This window comes from Lithobates pipiens, unplaced genomic scaffold (assembly GCF_037356315.1).
Source record: "Lithobates pipiens isolate NorthernLeopardFrog02 unplaced genomic scaffold, aLitPip1_a1.2 Scaffold_19, whole genome shotgun sequence".
Taxonomy (NCBI): Eukaryota; Metazoa; Chordata; class Amphibia; order Anura; family Ranidae; genus Lithobates; species Lithobates pipiens.
The window spans coordinates 342,784,997-342,806,994 of NW_027507764.1; the positions used below are offsets into that span (position 1 = coordinate 342,784,997).

At 46.2% G+C, this 21,998-nt stretch overlaps 1 protein-coding gene across 1 annotated transcript in view; it reads right to left on the reverse strand.

Moving 5' to 3' along the window:
• RPP40 (ribonuclease P/MRP subunit p40) overlaps window positions 1-21,795 on the reverse strand; it is a 43,200-nt gene extending 21,405 nt beyond the window's left edge. The window contains exons 1-5 of the mRNA XM_077492131.1: window positions 21,578-21,795; window positions 11,543-11,687; window positions 5,307-5,375; window positions 1,130-1,225; window positions 892-1,017 (exon numbers count right to left, since the gene is read on the reverse strand). Of these exons, the coding sequence (XP_077348257.1) occupies window positions 892-1,017; window positions 1,130-1,225; window positions 5,307-5,375; window positions 11,543-11,687; window positions 21,578-21,694 (553 nt within the window). The 5' untranslated portion in view covers window positions 21,695-21,795. The remainder of the gene's footprint in view (window positions 1-891; window positions 1,018-1,129; window positions 1,226-5,306; window positions 5,376-11,542; window positions 11,688-21,577) is intronic.
• Between the last annotated feature and the right edge of the window lie 203 nt (window positions 21,796-21,998).

The window sequence follows — 21,998 nt, forward strand, 5'->3', positions numbered from 1 at the left end:
ACAGTATATATTGGGATGACCTGACCTAAGGCCCCTTTCACACATGCGGATGATATGTCCGTATTTCATCCATCTGTTTGCGGATGAAATACGGGCATACATTCATCCCTATGGGATAGCGGGTGTCTGCGGATGAACATCCGCAGACACCAGATTTCCTCCGCCTCAGTCCGATTCTGCAGACGGAGGAAAATTCTATTTTTCTATCCATCTGCAGAGCGGATCGGATGAACACGGACACACGGTCTGTGCTCATCCGATCCCCATAGAGGAGAGCGGAGTCCGCAGCCGGCTCAGCGGGGACAACGGAGCGATCCCCGCTGAGCGAGCGGATCATCACGGGGCGGATCATTACTGATCCGCCCCGTGTGAAAGAGGCCTAAAAGTGACTAAAATTGTGGCCCCTTTAAGTCAGTCTTCAAACTGAATTGTGCCTCCTTTCCTTTGGATTCACGATCTAGGATTTACATAGGACCTAAAAAGGTAAAGTTCACTCACTTACTATGATGCTACTCCTATCTGTGTCAATGGTTAAATGCCAGTGCCTCAGTGGAAAACTAAATTTTACAAGGCAATAACTGCAATTGCAAAAGGCATTTCAGTAAGACAAAGAAGATTAATTTGTTCCCAGAGCTCCCGCTATTGACTTGTAGACATCAGGACCCAGACACTAGGGTGCAAGGGGCCACAAAGGACTCTGAAGACCAACATGGTTACTTACAGGTATCACTGCCACTCAAAAATTGTAAATTAGGCACTTAGTTTAGGTTCTCTTTGAATTACATAAAGATCTTTAGTAAGGAGTACTCAGGTTGAACTGGATGGACTGGTGTCTTTATTCAACCTTACTATGCAACTTCTGTTAGTGTACAATATTCAGTAGTTATTCACCTGCGTTATCCCATGCTAGGAGGAAATCAAACTTCAAAGGCTTCTTCTCCGTAAAGGCCCATCTCACACGCTGAAGTTTTTTGCCATCTTGGGAGAGAGCCTCATTTGTCAGATCTAGATTAACAACTGCAAAATAACATATATAGATGATGATGCTGCTATAAAAGGTATGCCGATGAGCAAAAGCACAGTAAGAAAAAGAAAAAAAAAAAAAAAAAAGAAAAAAAACCCCACTTACTAAATCTCATAGTTTTTTTTCCAGAATACAAAGATGGCTTGCCCTGTAAACCTAGTTCTTCATATGTGTCTTTATCCACTGATATAATAAGCTTCCCTGAAAAAAACAGAAACACTGCTGATAATGTATAAACACAAAAACACTGCCTGTACTTCTACTTTTAGGGCTCATTCACATGGGCAACAATTCTTGCAACCCTGAGCGATACAGGAGCAGCAGCTAGTCATTACGCCTCAACGCCCGTTTTAATTTTTTTTTTTTTTTTGGCAGCCAAACAGGGGATACAGTACCACAACCCTGAGATTAGTGCTCTCAGTTTACTCCTAATATCCCCCCCCCCCCATAAGGATCTTCATTCAAAATGCCCAGGTGTGAATGACATATCGCACATTTCAGATGGCATTCATTTGACTTGTGGTTCTGCCACGATTGACTCTTCAGGAGCTTACTTTGAGCGACGTGCTTCCCGTGATACGCTTTGCCGCAATTGCAGCATGACAACCGCGGCAGAACCACACAGTGTTTTCAGGAGAATGAATGCGTGACATATGAAATGTCCAATGGACCGAGAACACAGTGCTCAAACCTTATCTAAATCAATATTGGTTAACACTAACGTGATCTCGGTGGAGAAACCGAATGACAGATACATATGTATATATGAAAGAGACAAATGGGTACATCATCATCCATAAAAAATTATAAATGTGGATAGCCCAGAATGAAAAAAACAAAACAAAAACAAAAAAAAAAAAACCCACCACACCTAACATTAAGGCTCGGTTCACACAGGGGCGACTCAGAGCCGACTTCAGGTCGCCCCTAGTCGCCTCAGGTCGGACAACATTTAAAAATCAATGTAAGTGAATGAGAGCTGTCTTAATGCACGCTACTGAAGTCGCTCCGACTTCAAAAGAAGTTCCTGTACTACTTCAATCCGACTTGTACCCATTGATTTCAATGGAGGTCGCCTCCAAGTCGGATCTCTGTCTATACGGAGACGACTTTGACAGAATTATTAGCTCCGATGGGGGAAGTCCACGCCAAATTTCTGAAAAAAAATTTGGCGTGGGTTCCCCCTCCGAGAGCATACCAGGCCCTTAGGTCTGGTATGGATTCCAAGGGGAACCCCCCTACGCCGAAAAAACGGCGTGGGGGTCCCCCCAGATCCACACCAGACCCTTATCAGAGCACGCTACCCGGCCGGCCAGGAAAGGGGGTGGGGACAAGCGGGCGCCCCCCCCCTCCTGAGCCGTACCAGGCCGCGTGCCCTCAACATGGGGGGGTGCCTTGGGGAGGGGGGCGTGCGCCCCCCCCACCCCAAAGCACCTTGTCCCAATGTTTATGACGACAAGGGCCTCTTCCGACAACCCTGGCCGTTGGTTGTCGGGGTCTGCAGGCGGGGGGGGGGGCTTATCGGAATCCGGGAGCCCCCTTTAATAAGGGGGCCCCCGGATACCGGCCCACCACCCTATGTGAATGAGTATGGGGTACAATGTACCCCTACCCATTCACCTGTAAAATAAAGTACAAAAAAAAAAAAAAACACACACAAGATAAAATAGTTTATTGCACAGCTCCGGGGGTCTTCTCGCTGGACTCCTCCGCTATCTTCTTCTAGCTCTTTTGCTAGCGGAGGAGCCCGGCTTTCTTCCTCGCCGCCGCCCTCTTCTTCCGACTTCGGGGTCTTGTCCCCCTCTTCGGTTCTTCTGCCGGGCCACCGCGCCTCCTTCTAGCTCTTTTACAGGCGGTGGCCCGGTCTTCTGTCGCCGCCTTCCGTTGTTCTTCTTATTCTCCTGAAGATGTTGACTCGACGGTCTCTCCGGCCGCAATGCCAGGGATGCGCTGCGACTTATATAAGGACAAGGGGCGGGGTCATCGGTTGATGTCACATGGGTTGATGTCACATGGCGACAGTCCCAGCATCCTCCGGGACGGTGACATCGTAAGGGGCGGGGTCACCATGTGACATCAACCGATGACCCCGTCCCTTGTCCCTATATAAGTCGCCGCGCATTGCGGCCGGAGAGAACGTCGAGTCAACAGGAGGAGGAGGAGGAGGAGGAGGAGGAGACAGAAGACCGGACCACCGCCTGTAAAAGAGCTATAAGAAGGCGCGGTGACCCGGCAGAAGAAGCGAAGAGGGGGATAAGACCCCCGAAGTCGGAAGAAGAGGGCGGCGGCGAGGAAGAAAGCCGGGCTCCTCCGCTAGCAAAAGAGCTAGAAGAAGATAGCGGAGGAGTCCGGCGAGAAGACCCGGGAAGACCCCCGGAGCTGTGCAATAAACTATTTTATCTTGTGTGTTGTTATTTTTTGTACTTTATTTTACAGGTGAATGGGTAGGGGTACATTGTACCCCATACTCATTCACATAGGGTGGGGGGCCGGTATCCGGGAGCCCCCTTTAATAAGCGGGCGGGGGGGCTTATCGGAATCCGGGAGCCCCCTTTAATAAGGGGGCTCCCGGATACCGGCCCCCTTATTAAAGGGGGCTCCCGGATTCCGATAAGCCCCCCGCCCGCAGACCCCGACAACCAACGGCCAGGGTTGTCGGGAAGAGGCCCTTGTCCTCATCAACATGGGGACAATGTGCTTTGGGGGGGGTGCCCGCTCGTCCCCACCCCCTTTCCTGGCCGGCCGGGTAGCGTGCTCGGATAAGGGTCTGGTGTGGATCTGGGGGGGGACCACCAAGCCGTTTTTTCGGTGTAGGGGGGTTCCCCTTGGAATCCATACCAGACCTAAGGGCCTGGTATGCTCTCGGAGGGGGAACCCTCACCAAATTTTTTTCAGAAATTTGGCGTGGAGTTCCCCCTTCAGAGCTCATTCTCTGATTGGCCACAGCAAAAGTCGCCTGGCCGACTTGTAAGTCGCCCCAGGTCGTGTCTAAAAGTCGTGTTCAAGTCGTCTCCAAGTTGCCTCACAAAGTCGTCCTGAAGTTGTGTCGCCCCTGTGTGAACCGAGCCTAAGGCTTAGCATGCTACTATGTTCTGCGGGGAGGGAAGCCCATCTGTGTAAAAACAAGAAGGGAAGGGAAAAAACACCATATAGTGTAGCATCACCACCATACTAAAAACCACCATAGTGTAGCATCATTAATAAATGTGCTTTATTGAAAGAAAAATTCCTGCTCACAGGATATGTGGCATTGCATGTATGCATGCATAAACACAAAACCTGCCACAAATCCTTTACTAAAGGATAGGCAGTCTGATTCTGTCTAACTTGCTTAACCACTTCAGCCCTGGAAGATTTGGCTGCTCACTGACCAGGCCATTTTTTGTAATATGGCACACTGCGTCACTTTAACTGACAATTGTGAGGTTGTGCAGCTCTGTATCCAAACTATTTTTTTTTTAAATAGTACATTTTTTCCCTCAGTTTAAGCCAAGATATATTTTTGGTAATAAAAAAAAAAAAAAAAAAAAAAAAATCGCAACAAGTGTTTACTGATCGGTTTGCGCAAAAGTTATAGCATCTACAAAATAGGGGATAGATTTATGGCATTTTTATTATAACTTTTTTTACTAGTAATGGCAGCGATCTGCGTTTTTTATCGGGACTGCGTCATTATGGCAGACACATCAGACAGACACTTTTGACACATTTTTGGGATGATTGACAGTTATACAAGGATCAGTGCTATAAAAATGCACTGATTTCTGTGTAAATGTCACTGGCAGGAAAGGAGTTAACACTAGGGAGCAATCAAGGGGTACCTGTGTGCCCTAGTGTGTGTTCTGTGGGGGGGAGGGGACTGACTATAGGAGATGACAGATCGTGGTTCCTAGCTATTAGGAACTCACAATCTGCCTCTCCTCACAGAACAGGGATGTGTGTGTTTACACACCCATGTCCCTGTTCTGCCTCTCGTGCCCACAATCGCAGCATCGGCACCCCCCACAGTGCAGCGAGCGCGCCTGCTATCCCACTTTAAGGAGCCAACATACAGCTACGACAGCTCGCAGGATCGTGCCGACCTTCCGCAGTATAGCGACGGTGGCTGGTCGACAAGTGGTTAAAAAAAAAAATTCATAGTATAAAAATATAGAATTCACATATTAAACCAAGTTTTCCATTAAACAATTTGAAAACTCATTCAGATTTACCTTAAATGTTATTGCATTTTTAACTGTTACAGTTTCATACTGTATTTATAAACCCAACAAACATACAATACCTGTTGGTAGAAGAGCTGCAGCATTATCCTGATCAATTCTTGTGTTGTATGAAAGTGCATAAAACAGACCTGTTTTAGAAAACAATAAAAGGTAGATCAGCTACCATGCAAATAGCATGAAATCAAAAGCTGGATTTACATAGTACAATAAAACTTTAGCGTTCTCTGCTTTACCATGTTTTACTTGGGTTAGAGCATATGGCAAGACTGATGGCAGACGTGTATGCCAATCCACTTATGAGGTTTGCCTCAATTTGAGTGTATTGTTCTGTGCATGCATGAAAAAAAAAAAAAAAAAAAAAAAAAAAAAAAAAAAAAGGGAAGAGGCACATGAACTTTATTTTGCGCATGCTTTGGTAAGACATAACATTCGACTGTTGGGGGGGGGGGGACCTGTCTCCCAAGATCTTGTGAAATCACCTAAGATTTTTGAGGAAAAGCTTTTTTTTTTTTTACAGATGAGTGTAATGTCATATGGCAATTTAAGTGCCTCCTTTGACATATCCACAGTACAATACACATTTTTTAAAGCTTTTTGTCCCCCTACAAGATCTCACAATTTAGGAACAAGATCTCCCTGAAAGACACAGTTAATATGGAGGAGTTATCTGTGAAGCCCTGGTTATATCACCAGTACCTAAAAAACAACCAGGAAGTGAGAACACACAAGTAAAACAGAAATAGGAGTTAGTTATGAATAATTACAGTCAACAAGTGCTAATAAGTGGATGAAAAGGTTTTAATATACAGTCTTTAAGTGACTTAAAAAGTATTCCTTTCGCAAAAAATAAAGAAAGAATAAGCAAGCAAGCAAATGCAGCAACACTGATCTCCTGATAGATGTTCATTTACCGTATATACTCGAGTATAAGCCGAGATTTTCAGCCTCTTTTTTGAGGCTGAAAGTGCCCCCCTCGGCTTATACTCGAGTCACCGCCGTCTGTCTACCCGATCAGCGTGTCGAGCAGACAGACGGCGGCCATTCAACTATTCAAAAGCCGCGCCTCCCTGTCTGTGATAGGCGGAACACTCAATTTCCCAGCAGTCAGTGGTCCGCCTATCACGGACATCCGCTCATCCTCATACTACGGACGAGGATGAGAGGATGTCCGTGATAGGCGGAACACAGACTGCTGGGAAATTGAGTGTTCCGCCTATCACAGACGGAGGCGCGGCTTTTGAACAGTGGAATGGCCGCCGTCTGCCAGACGAGAAGAGGTGCTGCGATCCTGGCATGGCCGCCGTATGTGCAGAAGCACGCAGGCTCGGGACACAGGTAGGCGGGACACACAAGGCTGCACACACACAGGGATGGACAGGCATGTCTCACCCTCGGCTTATACACGAGTCAATACGTTTTCCCATTTTTTTTGTGGTAAATTAGGGGCCTCGGCTTATATTCGGATCGACCTATACTCGAGTATATAGGGTACTACATTTTTGCAATGAGGCCTGCAATGCATAGCAGGAGCAACACTATGTACTGAGGTATAGGGCTGAAACAACTAATCGATTATGAAATTAATCAATCGGCCAGTAACATAATAGGTTTAAAAAAAAAAATAAAAAATAAAAAAAAAAAATACTAAAATGAGCCCTTTATAGTACAAAATTAGCAAATAATCGCTACTGTAAATACCACTTTCACAGTTCTACAGTTAAAAAAAATTTACTCCTTACAGTATTGATTAGCTGCTTTTTGTTGCACTATAAAGGGCTACTTTTAGTTTTTTTTAACCCCATTATGTTACTAAACGTCTTAGATCTGGTTCACATCTATGTGTTTTTTGGCGCTTTTTGCAGAAACGCACTACAGTTCATTTACATGGTTTCCTATGGAACACGTTCATATCTGTGCTTTTTTCAGCCGCTGTGTATTTGGAAACGGTCAGGGACTTTTTTTAAATGCAAAACAATGCTTTTTTTGGTTCAATGTACTTCAATTGAGAAGCTGCAGAAAAGCATGGAATGGGTCTTGCAGACATTTGTTTTTTAATCTGCCCAACAAATTGGCCAAAAAAAAAAAATAAAAAAATGCAAAAACTCAAATCACAGCAAAAAGCACTGCGGAAACAGATCAAAAGCAAACCGAGCCTTATCCTGGCCACACGGATCAATTTTCAGATGAAAAATCTTTGTACATTCACTGAATGAAAGAATGTTTTGAAATTTTCACTTATTTTTTATTTATTTTTATTTTTTTTAATAATTTTTATTCAGAAAAATAAGAAAATACAGAGGCTCATGTAAAGGCACATTCAGTAATGAAAAGATAAAATATACAAATCCAGGTCAAACCCTGGGGCAGGGAGAAACCGTGAGACACAGAAAAGTTCAAAAAACAGTAGTACCATAGTAGCCTAGGGCCGTAGGGACAGAACTGGATGGATCGGGGACTGTTTTGAACCCTAATCAGAGCAGGCGCTAAAACCGGCTCCCAAAGGATCAAGTGCCTGATTACAAACTTATAAATCAAGGTAATGAAGGAGGGAGGGGGGAGGGGGGGGTAGGGAAGGACAAGGGGAGGGCTCCATGGCGATCTGGGCTATGTAGTAAGTCAGAGTAGTATTAGAAGTGAAACAATTCGTTGTACGTAAAGGAAAGTTGATCCAATGCACGTTGATCAGGTAGTGACATGGTTGAGGTTATGAACAACCGCCACCTAGCGAGGAAGGCCGCTTTTTGGTTAACATGGGAGAAGTCAGTCGTGAGCCTCTCTTTGTACAAGAGGGATAGAAGATCCTTGTGGAGTTGGGAGGCTGGAGGGCCAGGAGGCGATAGCCAATAACGGAGTATGAGGCGACGGGCCAGAAGTAGACATAGTAGAATCCAGTCAACTGTACCTCGCTGAGAGTGGGGCCCTAGAATGGGTCCAGCACCAGAAGAAGTAGACCATGGCAGCAGCAAGGGGTCCCAATATCCGAATATTAGGAGCAGAGGTTCCTTGGGTAATTTCAGCAGGGCGACATCGAAAATGAAAGCCAAGACCTGGTCCCAGAAGGTAGATATAGTCTGGCAAGACCAAAAGCGATGAAAGAGGGGTGGCTTCAAATGTTGACAGTGGAGGCAGGATGCCCCGTCTCGCTTGGATTTGGGAGAGATAAAAGGGACGTAGGCCCTGTGGGCAATCTTGAGCTGGGTTTCCCTCCAGGTTTCATTGGGCGTGAGCCGCAGTACATTGTTGAGACCGAGCAAAATCTTGTGGACGAGGTCGGGGTCCGGAAGGCAGAGGACCAATTTGCGATGGAGGTAGAAGATGCAGGTGGCGACGAGCATTCCAGTAGAGGTTTGTAAACATCAGAGATCCTAAAGCATTTGTCCCGTATCAGCTGATCCATGAAGCTAGATTGGAAACGAAGAGAATCTTCCTTGCAGTTCTGGGTGATAAAGCTAATACACTGTTGGTAGTGGAGAAAATGTGAGGTGGGAAGTGAGAATGAGTCCATCACCGTCCAAAAGGGTAGAGGTTTGCCAGTATTCGGGTCGCAAAGGGAGGAGAAAAGGGACAGGCCCCGTGCCGACCAAACTGAGAAAGCTTTGCAGTGAAGACCTGGAGTGAAGCAAGGATTTCCTTGAATAGGCAGATGGATGGATATAAAAGGTGGAAGTTTGGCCAGCTTCCTAGATTCCCTCCATGCTATCGCTGTGTCTCTGAAGACAAGGTTGCGATGGTGGGGGGAGGGTACCGATTTCCAGCGGCAATGCAATAGGGCAGATAAAGAGAACGGGTGAGCCATATCGGATTCCAGTTCAAAGTTAGAGTACCTGGATGAGTGGGTGATCCAATCTAGACTAGGTTCTAAGTAAACAAGCTAAATTGTATAGACGAACATTAGGTAAACTGATACCTCCTTTGCCCCTGGGAAGGTGCAATTTTTTGTAGGCAATACGTGGTCTTTTGCCGTGCCATAGAAATTTTGAGATAGCAGAATCTAATGAAGTAACATCTTTGTGCTTGAGCAATAGTGGGAGAGTTTGCATAGGGTATAAGAGTCTGGCAAAGCTGACCATTTTTACAAGGTGGTACCTTCCCAGGAGCGAAAGGGGCAGATCCATCCAGTTGGTCAATTCTTGGGATATCTTGGATAGCAAGGGTGGATAATTCAGCTGATACAAAGAGGATGGCAATTTCCCAATTTTAATTCCCAGGTATGTGATAAAGGAAGGGGCAACAGAAAATAGAGAGCCACTAGCCCAGGATGGGGTGGAATGGGAGCCAATGGGTAAAATCTCGCTTTTGGAATAGTTAATGCGGAGCCCTGAGCATAACGTAAATTAATCGAACACGCTTTTAATGGTGTGCCTATCGGCTGCAGGATTAGAATTAAAGATAAGTACATCATCCGCAAACAGAGACGTGCAGAGTTCCATGCCTCCTATTTTTATGCCGTGGAGGAGTGCCGTATGGGATAGGTATCTAGAGAGTGGTTCGAGGGCGATGTTAAAGAGGAGGGGAGATAAAGGGCAGCCCTGTCTGGTACCTTTGTGTAGGGGGAAGCTTGGTGAAAGGAGGCCGGCCGCTACCAGACTGGCGGTAGGGAAAGAGTACATCGAGTTAATGAGGTGATTGAAGGGGCCTGAGAAACCTAATTTGGAGAGGGTCATGGAGAGCCAATCAAAACTGACGTTATCGAAGGCTTTCTCCGCATCTAAAGTAATGATGGCATAGGTACCCTTGGGGTTTTGTTTGGCTGATTCAAGAGCTAGTAAAAACTTTACGGATGTTTAAAGTGGCCGTTCGACCCTTGACAAACCCCGATTGGGCTGGATGGATTAGGTGGGGTAGGATATAGGCTAATCTCGTGGCAACGATCTTTGAGAGGATTTTCACGTCTAAATTAAGAAGGGAGATAGGTCTGTACGAACCAGGCTGTAGCGGGTCTTTCCCTTTTTTAGAGAGGAGTTTAATGACAGCTTGATTCCCAGAAGGGAGATACGGGCCTCCCATCCAGATAGAGGAATAAACTGAGAGAAGTGTGCGTGCCGCAATATGGATATGGTTTTTGTAAAAATCACTAGTAAAGCCGTCAGGGCCAGGTGCCTTATGTGGGTGGAGATGGCGGATGGTTTTCTCTATTTCAGTGAGTGATGGGGGCATTGAGAGTCTCCAATTGCTCCGTCGAGACGGAGGGAAGTGACAAATTGTCTAAAAAGGGCCGAGCCTTTTCTTGTACAATGGGGTCTGGGGCATATAGATTCGTGTAATATCACAACATTGTCTCATTAATGGCTTGAGGGGAGGAGTGTGTGTGTCCCGTGTGGTCGCAGAGGGAGGTGATGTGTGTAGGGCGATGGCCACCTTTACACAATCTGGAAAGAAGTTTCCCAGCTTTATTACCGTACCTGTGAAGGGGAGCTTCACTTGTTTTTAAAATGAATGTAGTGTGTGTGTGTGTGTTTTTTTTTAAGGAAGATCTCCTCTAATACAGTATATCTCCTCTAATAGTATATACAGTATATCTCTTCTGTCTGTTCTCAGAGTAGATTAGAGATTTTGCTCTCTAACCATATAGTTGGTTATTTATATTTACCACTGCATAGAGAGATTTAAGAATAAATTGCATTTTTTTTTTCTAACGTTACATATTAACTAAATTATACACCACGCTTTTTTTTTTTTTTTTTAAAGGTTATTAACCGATTAATCTAAACAATAATCGGCCAACTAATCGATTATGAAAATAATCGTTAGTTGCAGCCCTACTGAGGTATAGATCTGACTGGAGGTGGGAAGCCTGAAGTACAGAGAGGTGAGGGAGGAGAGATCGCCAATCCACTCCCTACATTCCCGACATCTGTCAGTGGTAAATACAGCCAAGAAGCTGAAGAGAAGGATGTACTACACATGCCCAGTGTACTAAGGGCTTAAACACCTGAATACAGAGGGTCATGCACCTTCGATATTCAGCGTATTTCTGTGTCCAGGAGTCACAGTTGTTTGTAAACAGCCATGGCCAACAGATTGTGCAAATCAATGATAGGCTGACAGACGCCATGGTTGTATGGATGTAACCACACATCCGAGCAATTACTTGCATACAGAAACAGATAAGCAGTTGTGGATGCACCACTCATGAACCCAAAAATTTAGTTTTATTGACTCTGTGTAGTATTCCCATTGCCCAAAACCAGTTATTAACGTACAAGGTAACGTGTAGAGTACAGTAATCCAAAAATCAACAAATCACCTTTTCCTTCAAGCATAGACATGAATATTTTTTTCTTACTTGATTTACCTTTTTTTAAAAATGTGTCTCTGAATTCTTGCGTTATAAACTCATGTAAAGGTAAGTCTTTTACAAGATAATAATTCCCCAAACCATCAATCGTATTCTTTAATTTTACTGGTAAATGTCCACATTCTGGCAACAAAATAGATACCTGTTGTGTTGAAACAAAGGTTAAGTTCAATATTCAATGCAGCACAAAATAACACTAGAACTAAAGGCATGGATTAGAATACCCGTCAGATTTTTATTGTTACCTCTGCCCCCCTTAGTCACATTCAGCCCCATGATTATCAAAAGTGAAAGTACAAGAAAATCCCAAATTTTGGGTTGCTCCCAGAACAGTAAGGCTCGGTTCACACAGGGGCGACTGCGATCCGACTTCAGGTCGCCCCTAGTCGCCTCAGGTCGGACAACATTTAAAAATCAATGTAAGTGAATGAGAGCTGTCTTAATGCACGCTACTGAAGTCGCCTCCGACTTCAAAAGAAGTTCCTGTACTACTTCAATCCGACTTGTACCCATTGATTTCAATGGAGGTCGCCTCCAAGTCGGATCTCTGTCTATACGGAGGAGACTGACAGAATTATTAGCTCTGAAGGGGGAACTCCACACCAAATTTCTGAAAAAAAATTTGGCGTGGGTTCCCCCTCCGAGAGCATACCAGGCCCTTAGGTCTGGTATGGATTCCAAGGGGAACCCCCTACGCCGAAAAAACGGCGTGGGGGTCCCCCCCAGACCCTTATCCGAGCACGCTACCCGGCCGGCCAGGAAAGGGGGTGGGGACGAGCAGGCGCCCCCTCCCTCCTGAGCCGTACCAGGCAGCGTGCCCTCAACATGGGGGGGGTGCCTTGGGGGAAGGGGGGCGTGCGGCTCCCCCACCCCAAAGCACCTTGTCCCCATGTTGATGAGGACAAGGGCCTCTTCCCGACAACGCCAGCCATTGGTTGTCTGGGTCTGCGGGCGGGGGGCTTATCGGAATCCGGGAGCCCCCTTTAATAAGGGGGCCCCCGGATACCGGCCCCCCACCCTATGTGAATGAGTATGGGGTACAATGTACCCCTACCCATTCACCTGTAAAATAAAGTACAAAAAAAAAAAAACACAACACACAAGATAAATTTATTGCACAGCTCCGGGGGTCTTCTGTCTTCGGGGGTCTTCTCGCCGGACTCCTCCGCTATCTTCTTGTAGCTCTTTTACTAGCGGAGGAACCCGGCATTCTTCTTCGTCGCCGCAGCCTCTTCTTCTGATTTCGGGGTCTTGTCCCCCTCTTCGGTTCTTCTGCCGGGCCACCGCGCCTTCTAATAGCTCTTTTACAGGCGGTGGCCCGGTCTTCTGTCGCCGCCGTCGCCTTCTGTTCTTCTTCTCCTGGAGATGTTGACTCGACGCTCTCTCCGGACGCAATGCCAGGGACGCGCTGCGTGGCGACTTATAAAGGGACAAGGGGCGGGTCATTGGTTGATGTCACATGGGTTGATGTCACATGGTGACCCCGCCCCCTTACGGTGTCACAGTCCTGGAGGATGCTGGGACTGTCGCCATGTGACATCAACCCATGTGACACTGCCCCTTGTCCCTATATAAGTGGCAGCGCATCGCGTCCCTGGCATTGCGGCCGGAGAGAACGTCGAGTCATCATTTCCAGGAGAAGAAGAACGGAAGACCGGGCCACCGCCTGTAAAAGAGCTATAAGAAGGCACGGTGGCCCGGGAGAAGAACCGAAGAGGGGGACAAGACCCCCGAAGTCGGAAGAAGAGGCCGCGGCGACGAAGAAGAATGCCGGGCTCCTCCGATAGTAAAAGAGCTACAAGAAGATAGCAGAGGAGTCCGGCGAGAAGACCCCCGAAGACGGAAGACCCCCGGAGCTGTGCAATAAATTATTTTATCTTGTGTATTGTGTTTTTTTTGTGTACTTTATTTTACAGGTGAATGGGTAGGGGTACATTGTACCCCATACTCATTCACATAGGGTGGGGGGCCGGTATCCGGGGGCCCCCTTATTAAAGGGGGCTCCCGGATTCCGATAAGCCCCCCGCCTGCAGACCCCGACAACCAACGGCCAGGGTTGTCGGGAAGAGGCCCTTGTCCTCATCAACATGGGAACAAGGTGCTTTGGGGTGGGGGGGCTGCACGCCCCCCCTCCCCCAAGGCACCCCCCCATGTTGAGGGCACGCGGCCCGGTACGGCTCAGGAGGGGGTGGGCGCCCGCTCGTCCCCACCCCCTTTCCTGGCCGGCCGGGTAGGGTGCTCGGATAAGGGTCTGGTGTGGATCTGGGGGGGACCCCCACGCCGTTTTTTCGGCGTTAGGGGTTCCCCTTGGAATCCATACCAGACCTAAGGGCCTGGTATGCTCTCGGAGGGGTAACCCACGCCAAATTTTTTTCAGAAATTTGGCATGGAGTTCCCCCTTCAGAGCTCATTCTCCGATTGGCCACGACAAAAGTCTTGTAAGTCGCCCCAGGTCGTGTCTAAAAGTCGTGTTCAAGTCATCTCCAAGTTGCCTCACAAAGTCGTCCTGAAGTCGTGTCGCCCCTGTGTGAACCAAGCCTAATACAAGGGAAATTTTCCAATGGTTACACTAGTTCTGGTGACCTGGAGGACCCCACGTCAGTCTCCTAATTTTCAAGTAAATCCTCTCACTTCCTGTTTTGGCTATGGGACAGGAAGTGAAGGTAAGTTTTCCCAACGGGACACACAAGTGATCACAATTTTATTTTTTTAATGGGAAAGTGTAAAAATAAAATAAAAACAATAAAAAAACAAAATTAAAGAACATGTTAGGTATCTATTTACTCAATGTAACATCTTTCACATTATGCAAAAAAACTGGGCTAACTTTACTGTCTTTTTATTCATGAAAGTTTTTTTTTCACCAAAAAGAAAAAACCCCATTTGAAAAATCACTGCGCAAAGATAGTGTAACATAAAAATGTGGAACAACCGCCATTTAATTCTCTAGGGTTTCTGCTAAAACAAAAAAACATATATAATGTTTGGGGTTCTGAGTAATTTTCTTGAAAAAAAAAAAAATATGATGATGATTTTTACATGTAGGAGCTAAGTGCCAGAATAGGCCTGGGCTGGAAGTGGTCAAATCAAATGACACACGGGCCAAGTTCACACAGGTAATTGATCCAGGTTTTTACTCCCTCCCTACAAGTGGACATAGCGGCCAATTGGGTCTGTTTACATTCCTGCGGCCTCCGTGCTTCCTTTTGCATGCCGTGATTTTGTGCAGTAGTTCAATGTAAAATCCCCATTGGAGTTTGGAAAAAAAAAATAGAAGCAGTAGTATCGCTGAATGCCTATACCACCTCTGAAAAAGCAATCTGAGGGCTGGCAGAGCCTCCTGCCCATATGAACAAGCCCTTAAAGCGGGAGTGCGGCCGTTTTTTATTTTTATTTTTTTAAAGCCGGCAGCTACAAATACTGCAGCTGCTGACTTTTAACCACTTTCAGACCGGACCATTTTGCTGGTAAATGACCAGAGGTCTTTTTACACTTTGGCACTGCGCTGCTTTAACTGGTAATTGCGCGGTCATGCAATGTTGTACCCAAACAAAATTTGCGTCCTTTTCTTCCCACAAATAGAGCTTTCTTTTGATGGTATTTGATTGCCTCTGCGATTTTTATTTTTTGCGATATAAACGTAAAAAGACCGCAAATTTTGAAAAAAAATGATATTTTCTACTTTTTGTTATTAGAAAAATCCAATAAACTCAATTTTAGTCATACATTTAGGACAAAATGTATTCAGCCACATGTCTTTGGTAAAAAAAAAGTCAATAATTGTATATTTATTGGTTTGCGCAAAAGTTGTCACATCTACAAACTAAGGTACGTTTTCTGGAATTTACGCAGCTTTTAGTTTACGACTGCCTATCTCATTTCTTGAGGTGCTAAAATGACAGGGCAGTACAAAACCCCCCCAAATGACCCCATTTTGGAAAGTAGACCCCCTAAGGAAATTGATAAGAGGCATGTTGAGCCCATTGAATATTTTATTTTTTTGCCTCAAGCGATTGAATAATGACAAAAAAAAAATTTTTTTTTTTTTTTTTACACAAAGTTGTCACTAAATGATATATTGCTCACACATGCTATGGGCGTATGTGAAATGACACCCCAAAATAAATTCTGCTGCTTCTCCTGAGTACGGGGATACCACATATGTGGGACTTTTTGGGAGCCTAGCCGCGTACAGGGCCCCGAAAACCAAGCACCGCCTTCAGGCTTTCTAAGGGCGTCAATTTTTGATTTCACGCCTCACTACCTATTACAGTTTTGAAGGCCATAAAATGCCAAGATGGCACAAAACCCCCACAAATGACCCCATTTTAGAAAGTAGACACCCCAAGCTATTTGCTGAGAGGCATGTTGAGTCCATGGAATATTTTATATTTTGCCACAAGTTGCGGGAAAATTACAAACTTTTTTTTTTTTTTTTTTTTTTTCACAAAGTTGTCACTAAATGATATATTGCTCATGCATGCCATGGGCATATGTGAAATGACACCCCAAAATAAATTCTGCTGCTTCTCCTGAGTACGGGGATACCACATATGTGGGACTTTTTGGGAGCCTAGCCGCGTACGGGGCCCCGAAAACCAAGCACCGCCTTCAGGCTTTCTAAGGGCGTAATTTTTTGAGTTCACTTCTCACTACCTATTACAGTTTTGAAGGCCATAAAATGCCAAGATGGCACAAAACCCCCACAAATGACCCCATTTTAGAAAGTAGACACCCCAAGCTATTTGCTGAGAGGCATGTTGAGTCCATGGAATATTTTATATTTTGCCACAAGTTGCGGGAAAATTACAAACTTTTTTTTTTTTTCACAAAGTTGTCACTAAATGATATATTGCTCACGCATGCCATGGGCATATGTGAAATGACACCCCAAAATAAATTCTGCTGCTTCTCCTGAGTACGGGGATACCACATATGTGGGACTTTTTGGGAGCCTAGCCGCGTACGGGGCCCCAAAAACCAAGCACCGCCTTCAGGCTTTCTAAGGGCGTTACAGTTTTGAAGGCCATAAAATGCCAAGATGGCACAAACCCCCCCCCCCCCAAATGACCCCATTTTAGAAAGTAGACACCCCTAAATTTAGGGGTACACTAGTGAGACTAGGTAATAAATGGCGGGTGCCCTGAAACTATAAAAAAATAACTAACCAACCAGCGTCACCTGTAACAGTTATATGGTGATCACTGGTGAAAGGGTTAACTAGGGGGCAATCAGGGGGCTTTATGCGGTAGTATATGGGGGTCCCTGGCGCTATAAAAAGCTGCGGCGAACCTAAATACCTACCTGCCTAACTAGCGTCACCTGTGACACTAATACAGCGATCAGAAAAACGATCGCTTATTAGGCTGGGTTCACACTGGAGCGATGCGGGAACGCCACGAATGCGCGGCGGGTTCCCGCATCGCATGCCTCCCGGCGGCAGTTCACACTGCCCTATGCGAACTGCTGGGAGTGTCAGTGAAATGTTAATGACACCCCCAGATCAGTTCGCATATCGCAGTGCGATCTGCAAACTTGGATCGCATGGTGTGAACACCCATGCGATCCGATTCTGCTGCGGACCAAAAAAAGGGTCCCGTGCGAGTTTGCGGCGGGTGCGACACGAATTCAGCCATACTATCTGTATAGCTGAACTCGAATCGCACAGAGATCGGATGTGATTTGCACTGCAGTGCGGTGCGAATCACATCCGTTCTCATAAACCGCTGCAATGTGAACCCAGCCTTAGTGACACTGGCGACGGGGGGTGATCACGGGGTTAAACCTTTATTGGGGGGGTTAGGGGGGTACCTTAGAACTAAAGGGGGCTAACCCTAACTGCCCTAACAGTTATTAGTCACAAATGACACCTGCCGGGTGATCAGGGGGTTAAACCTTTATTAGGTAATAAATGGCGGGTGCCCTGAAACTATAAAAAAATAACTAACCAACCAGCGTCACCTGTAACAGTTATATGGTGATCACTGGTGAAAGGGTTAACTAGGGGGCAATCAGGGGGCTTTATGCGGTAGTATATGGGGGTCCCTAGCGCTATAAAAAGCTGCGGCGAACCTAAATACCTACCTGCCTAACTAGCGTCACCTGTGACACTAATACGGCGATCAGAAAAATGATCGCTTATTAGGCTGGGTTCACACTGGAGCGATGCGGAAACGCCGCGAATCCGCGGCGGGTTCCCGCATCGCATGCCTCCCGGCGGCAGTTCACACTGCCCTATGCGAACTGCTGGGAGTGTCAGTGAAATGTTACTGACACCCCCAGATCAGTTCGCATATCGCAGTGCGATCTGCAAACTCGGATCGCATGGTGTGAACACCCATGCGATCCGATTCTGCTGCGGGCCAAAAAAAGGGTCCCGTGCGAATTTGCGGCGGGTGCGGCGGGTGTGGCGGGTGCGGCGGGTGCGGCGAATGGCTGAACTCGAATCGCACAGAGATCGGATGTGATTTGCACTGCAGTGCGGTGCGAATCACATTCGTTCTCATAAACCGCTGCAATGTGAACCCAGCCTTAGTGACACTGGCGACGGGGGGTGATCACAGGGTTAAACCTTTATTGGGGGGGTTAGGGGGGTACATTAGAACTAAAGGGGGCTAACCCTAACTGCCCTAACAGTTATTACAGTCACAAATGACACCAATGCAAAAAAAAAAAAAAAAAAATGACATTGGTGTCACTGTGACTGGGGGGCAGGGGTAATTGGGGGGGTGATCGGGGGGTAAAGGGGGGGTGTGAGTGTGCCTGGCATGTTCTACTGTGTGTGGGATGTGTTGGTGCAACTCACTGATCCGCTCTCCTCCGTGTCGGAACGAAAAATACCGACACGGAGGAGAGAATACATCACTTCCTCTCCTGTGTTTACATTACAGGAGAGGAAGTGATGTCACCGGGGATTTCCATTCGTCGGGAGCGATCGCGAGGGGGTGGCCATGAATGAATGGCCGTCCCCTCGTCCGGGATCGCTCCCGAACGAAAACCGACCGCCGCAGGCACCGGGCGGGGGCCCGATCGGGCCCCCGACCCGCGGGAGGCAAAGGACGTACATATATGTGCTTATGCCTGCCCGTGCCATTCTGATGACGTACATCGGCGTGAGGCGGTCGGCAAGTGGTTAAAATAAGGACACTTACCCGCACAGCGCGCCAGCGATGTCGCACCCGAAGCAGATCTCTAGATCGTATCTTGGGTATGGGAATCAGGAAGTGGAGCCTTGCGGCTTCATTTCCCAGTTCCCTACTGCGCATGCGCGAGTCGCGCTGCACAATAAGGATGGTCCCCGCTGTCTCTGGGATCTGTGTGTTTCCTAGCAGACAGCGGGGGACCCACGGGAAGTGGCGTAAATATCCACAGATTCTGTGGATATGTATGCCAGAAGTGGGTACAGATACCTGTACTGTACAGGTATCTGCACACCCCCCCCCCCCCCTCTGACAGGTGGCAATTGTGGTGCTGGAGGGGGGGGGGGGTTCCAATGAGTGGAAGTTCCACTTTAGGGTGGAGCTCCGCTTTAAAGGGCAAGTAAACCTTTGGGAACATGTTACATATTCCACCCGTTTTTAGGGTGGAACATGTAAGATATTCCCGCAGCCCCACAAGACAGCGAGCCAGGAATCTTCTCCCTGCACCCGCTGTCACAATTTAAAAAGAGCACAGCTCGATTCTGCTGCGTCTTTGAATGAACAGACTACAGGTACCAGCAGCCTTTGCGGCTGACGGCTTGTAGTTCTCAATGAACTATAAGGGCACTGGTGAGCATCCTTGTAGTTCATTGAATCTTCCTGGCCTGAAGAAACTGCCTGCCCGTATTGGAGGAACAGACAGCTACACGGACAGCCTAAAGAAGTCTGCCATTGCATCTGCGATCTCCTGATCACTGGTGCAATGCTTTACAGGTTCCTAAGAAAAAAATAATAGCAATAGTAAATGCAAATTTTTTTAAAAGGTGAACGTATCATTTAACCACTTGCTGACCATCCGCCGTTATTATATGGCGGCAGGTCGGCACGATCCCACGAACCATTGCAGCTGCATGTCGGCTCCTTTAAGCAGGCGCATGCTGCACTGCGGGGGGGGGGGTGCTGATGTTCGTGACTGCCGGCCACGCCCAATCGCAGGCAAAACAGGAACGTGTGTGTGTGTGTGTGTGTGTATATATATATATATATATATATATATATATATATATATATATATATATATATATATATATATATATATATATATATACACACACACACACAAAGCCCTGTTCTGTGATGTAGATCATGAGTTCCTAATAGCTAGGAACCATAATCTGTCCTCTTCTATAGTCAGCCCCTCCCACCAGTTGGAACGCACAGTCAGGGAAAACAGTTAACCCCTTGATCGTCCCCTAGTGTTAACCGCTTCCCTGCCAGTGACATTTACATAGTAATCAGTGCATTTTTTTTTTTTTTTTTTTTAGCACTGATCACTGTATAATTGTCAATCGTCCTAAAAATGTGTCAAAAGTGTCCGGCATAATGTGGCAGTCCCAATAAAAAAAAAAAAAAAAAAATCACACCATTACTAGAGAAAAAAACAAATTATAAAAATGCCATAAAGCTATCCCCTATTTTGTAGATGCTATAACTTTTTTGCAAACCAATCAATATACGCCTATTGCGATTTTTATTACCAAAAATATGTAGAAGAATACATATCGGCCTAAACTGAGGAAAAAATTGGGGGTATTTATTATAGCAAAAAGTACAAAATAATTTTTTTTTTTTAATTGTCTTGTTTATAGTGCAACAAATAAACGCAGAAGTGATCAAATACCACCAAAAGAAAGCTCTATTTGTAGGGGAAAAAAAAAAAAAGACGTCAATTTTGTTGGGGTACAATGTCGCACGACTGCGCAATTATCAGATAAAGTGACACAGTGCTGTATCACAAAAAATGGCCTGGTTATTGAGCAGCTAAATCTTCCTGGGCTGAAGTGGTTAAAGAGGCCCTGTTGTGGACTAAAAACTGTAACCAAACATAGATAGTAAAGTTAGGGTTGCCACCTCATCCCTCAAAAACGCGAACACTAAGGGTGAGCTCAGGCGTGTTCGCACAGCCCACATGCAGAGCCCGCCAGGAAGTCGGCACTGCGGAGCGCTAATCACAGGCAGCGAGACATTTCCCGATCTCTGCAGCCGCGCATCGGGGCAATGTCTCACTTCTTGTGAGTAGCGCTCTGCACGTGCTGCTTGCGAATACGCCTGAGTTCATCCTTAGCGAACACATATGAATCACACAGGTTATGAGGCTAATTGAAATAAGGCACTGAGTTTAATTACCACCTTAATCAGCCTTCAGAACCTGTGTAATTCATATGTGTTCAGTTTTAAAGGGATGAGGTGACAACCCTAAGTAAAGCACGGTTACCAATACCCCATTCCTTGCAGCTGATCTTCATTCAGAGGTAAAAGCATTAGTAAATCTTTGGCATTCAAAACTTCTGGATGTGTCACATGTCCAGATCCTCCAACTGTACACTGCCCATCACCTCATAGCCACAGGGACACTCTAGCAGGGGGGAACCACTGTGCAGGACCAGACATCGGACGCACCCATGAGCATTGGATGCTGAAGATCCTAGCTCTGGAAGAGAGCAAAGATTGGTTGCAAGGGAACTGATGCTGGTATTAAATATGTACTGTATTATGTTGTACTTTACAATGAATTTAGATCGCAATAAATTAACAAAGGTCCTCTTATTTTCTATATCTATAGGGCACTAGATTGCTGGTAAATCTATCAGGAATCGACTTTCTGCTACATCCCAGATCAGCTTGCCTCATTGAAATCAATGTTATAGCATGCTAAAGTCTAATAGAGCATACAAGTGAATAGCATGTATGAGGCATCATGTCCCTGTACCCTGATATATATATATATATATATATATACATATACACACACACAGTACAGGGTCATGGTGTATATATATATATATACACACACACACATACAGCATGCACACTGGGCACATGGGCTACTCACAGCATAGTTATAGTAGTGTGTCTCCACGTGGGAGGCATGCCGGGACTTCTCCGCCAGGAAGCTGGACTTCTCACACACCAGCAGGTGCCGGGGACACGTCTGTAACGCAGGCAACATCCTGAACCCCTCTAAAGGCTGACAAACGTGACAACGCCGCTCACAAACCAGACCCGATCTGAGACGAGGAAGAGGAGGATCTCCTCAGCATTTCCTGCCTGACTCTCTGTACTGCCTTCTGTGACTGAACGACACTGCCACCTGCTGGGGAGGGAGCTAACTGCACTATTCATAGAGCCAGCATATGGCGCCGATCCGCCATAATATTATGATTACTGACACTTAAAGTATCAACTAAAAGCATTTTTTTTTACATTTTGGAAAGAGTGAAGATAGATTAGAACACCTGTCCGTTTTTTTTTTT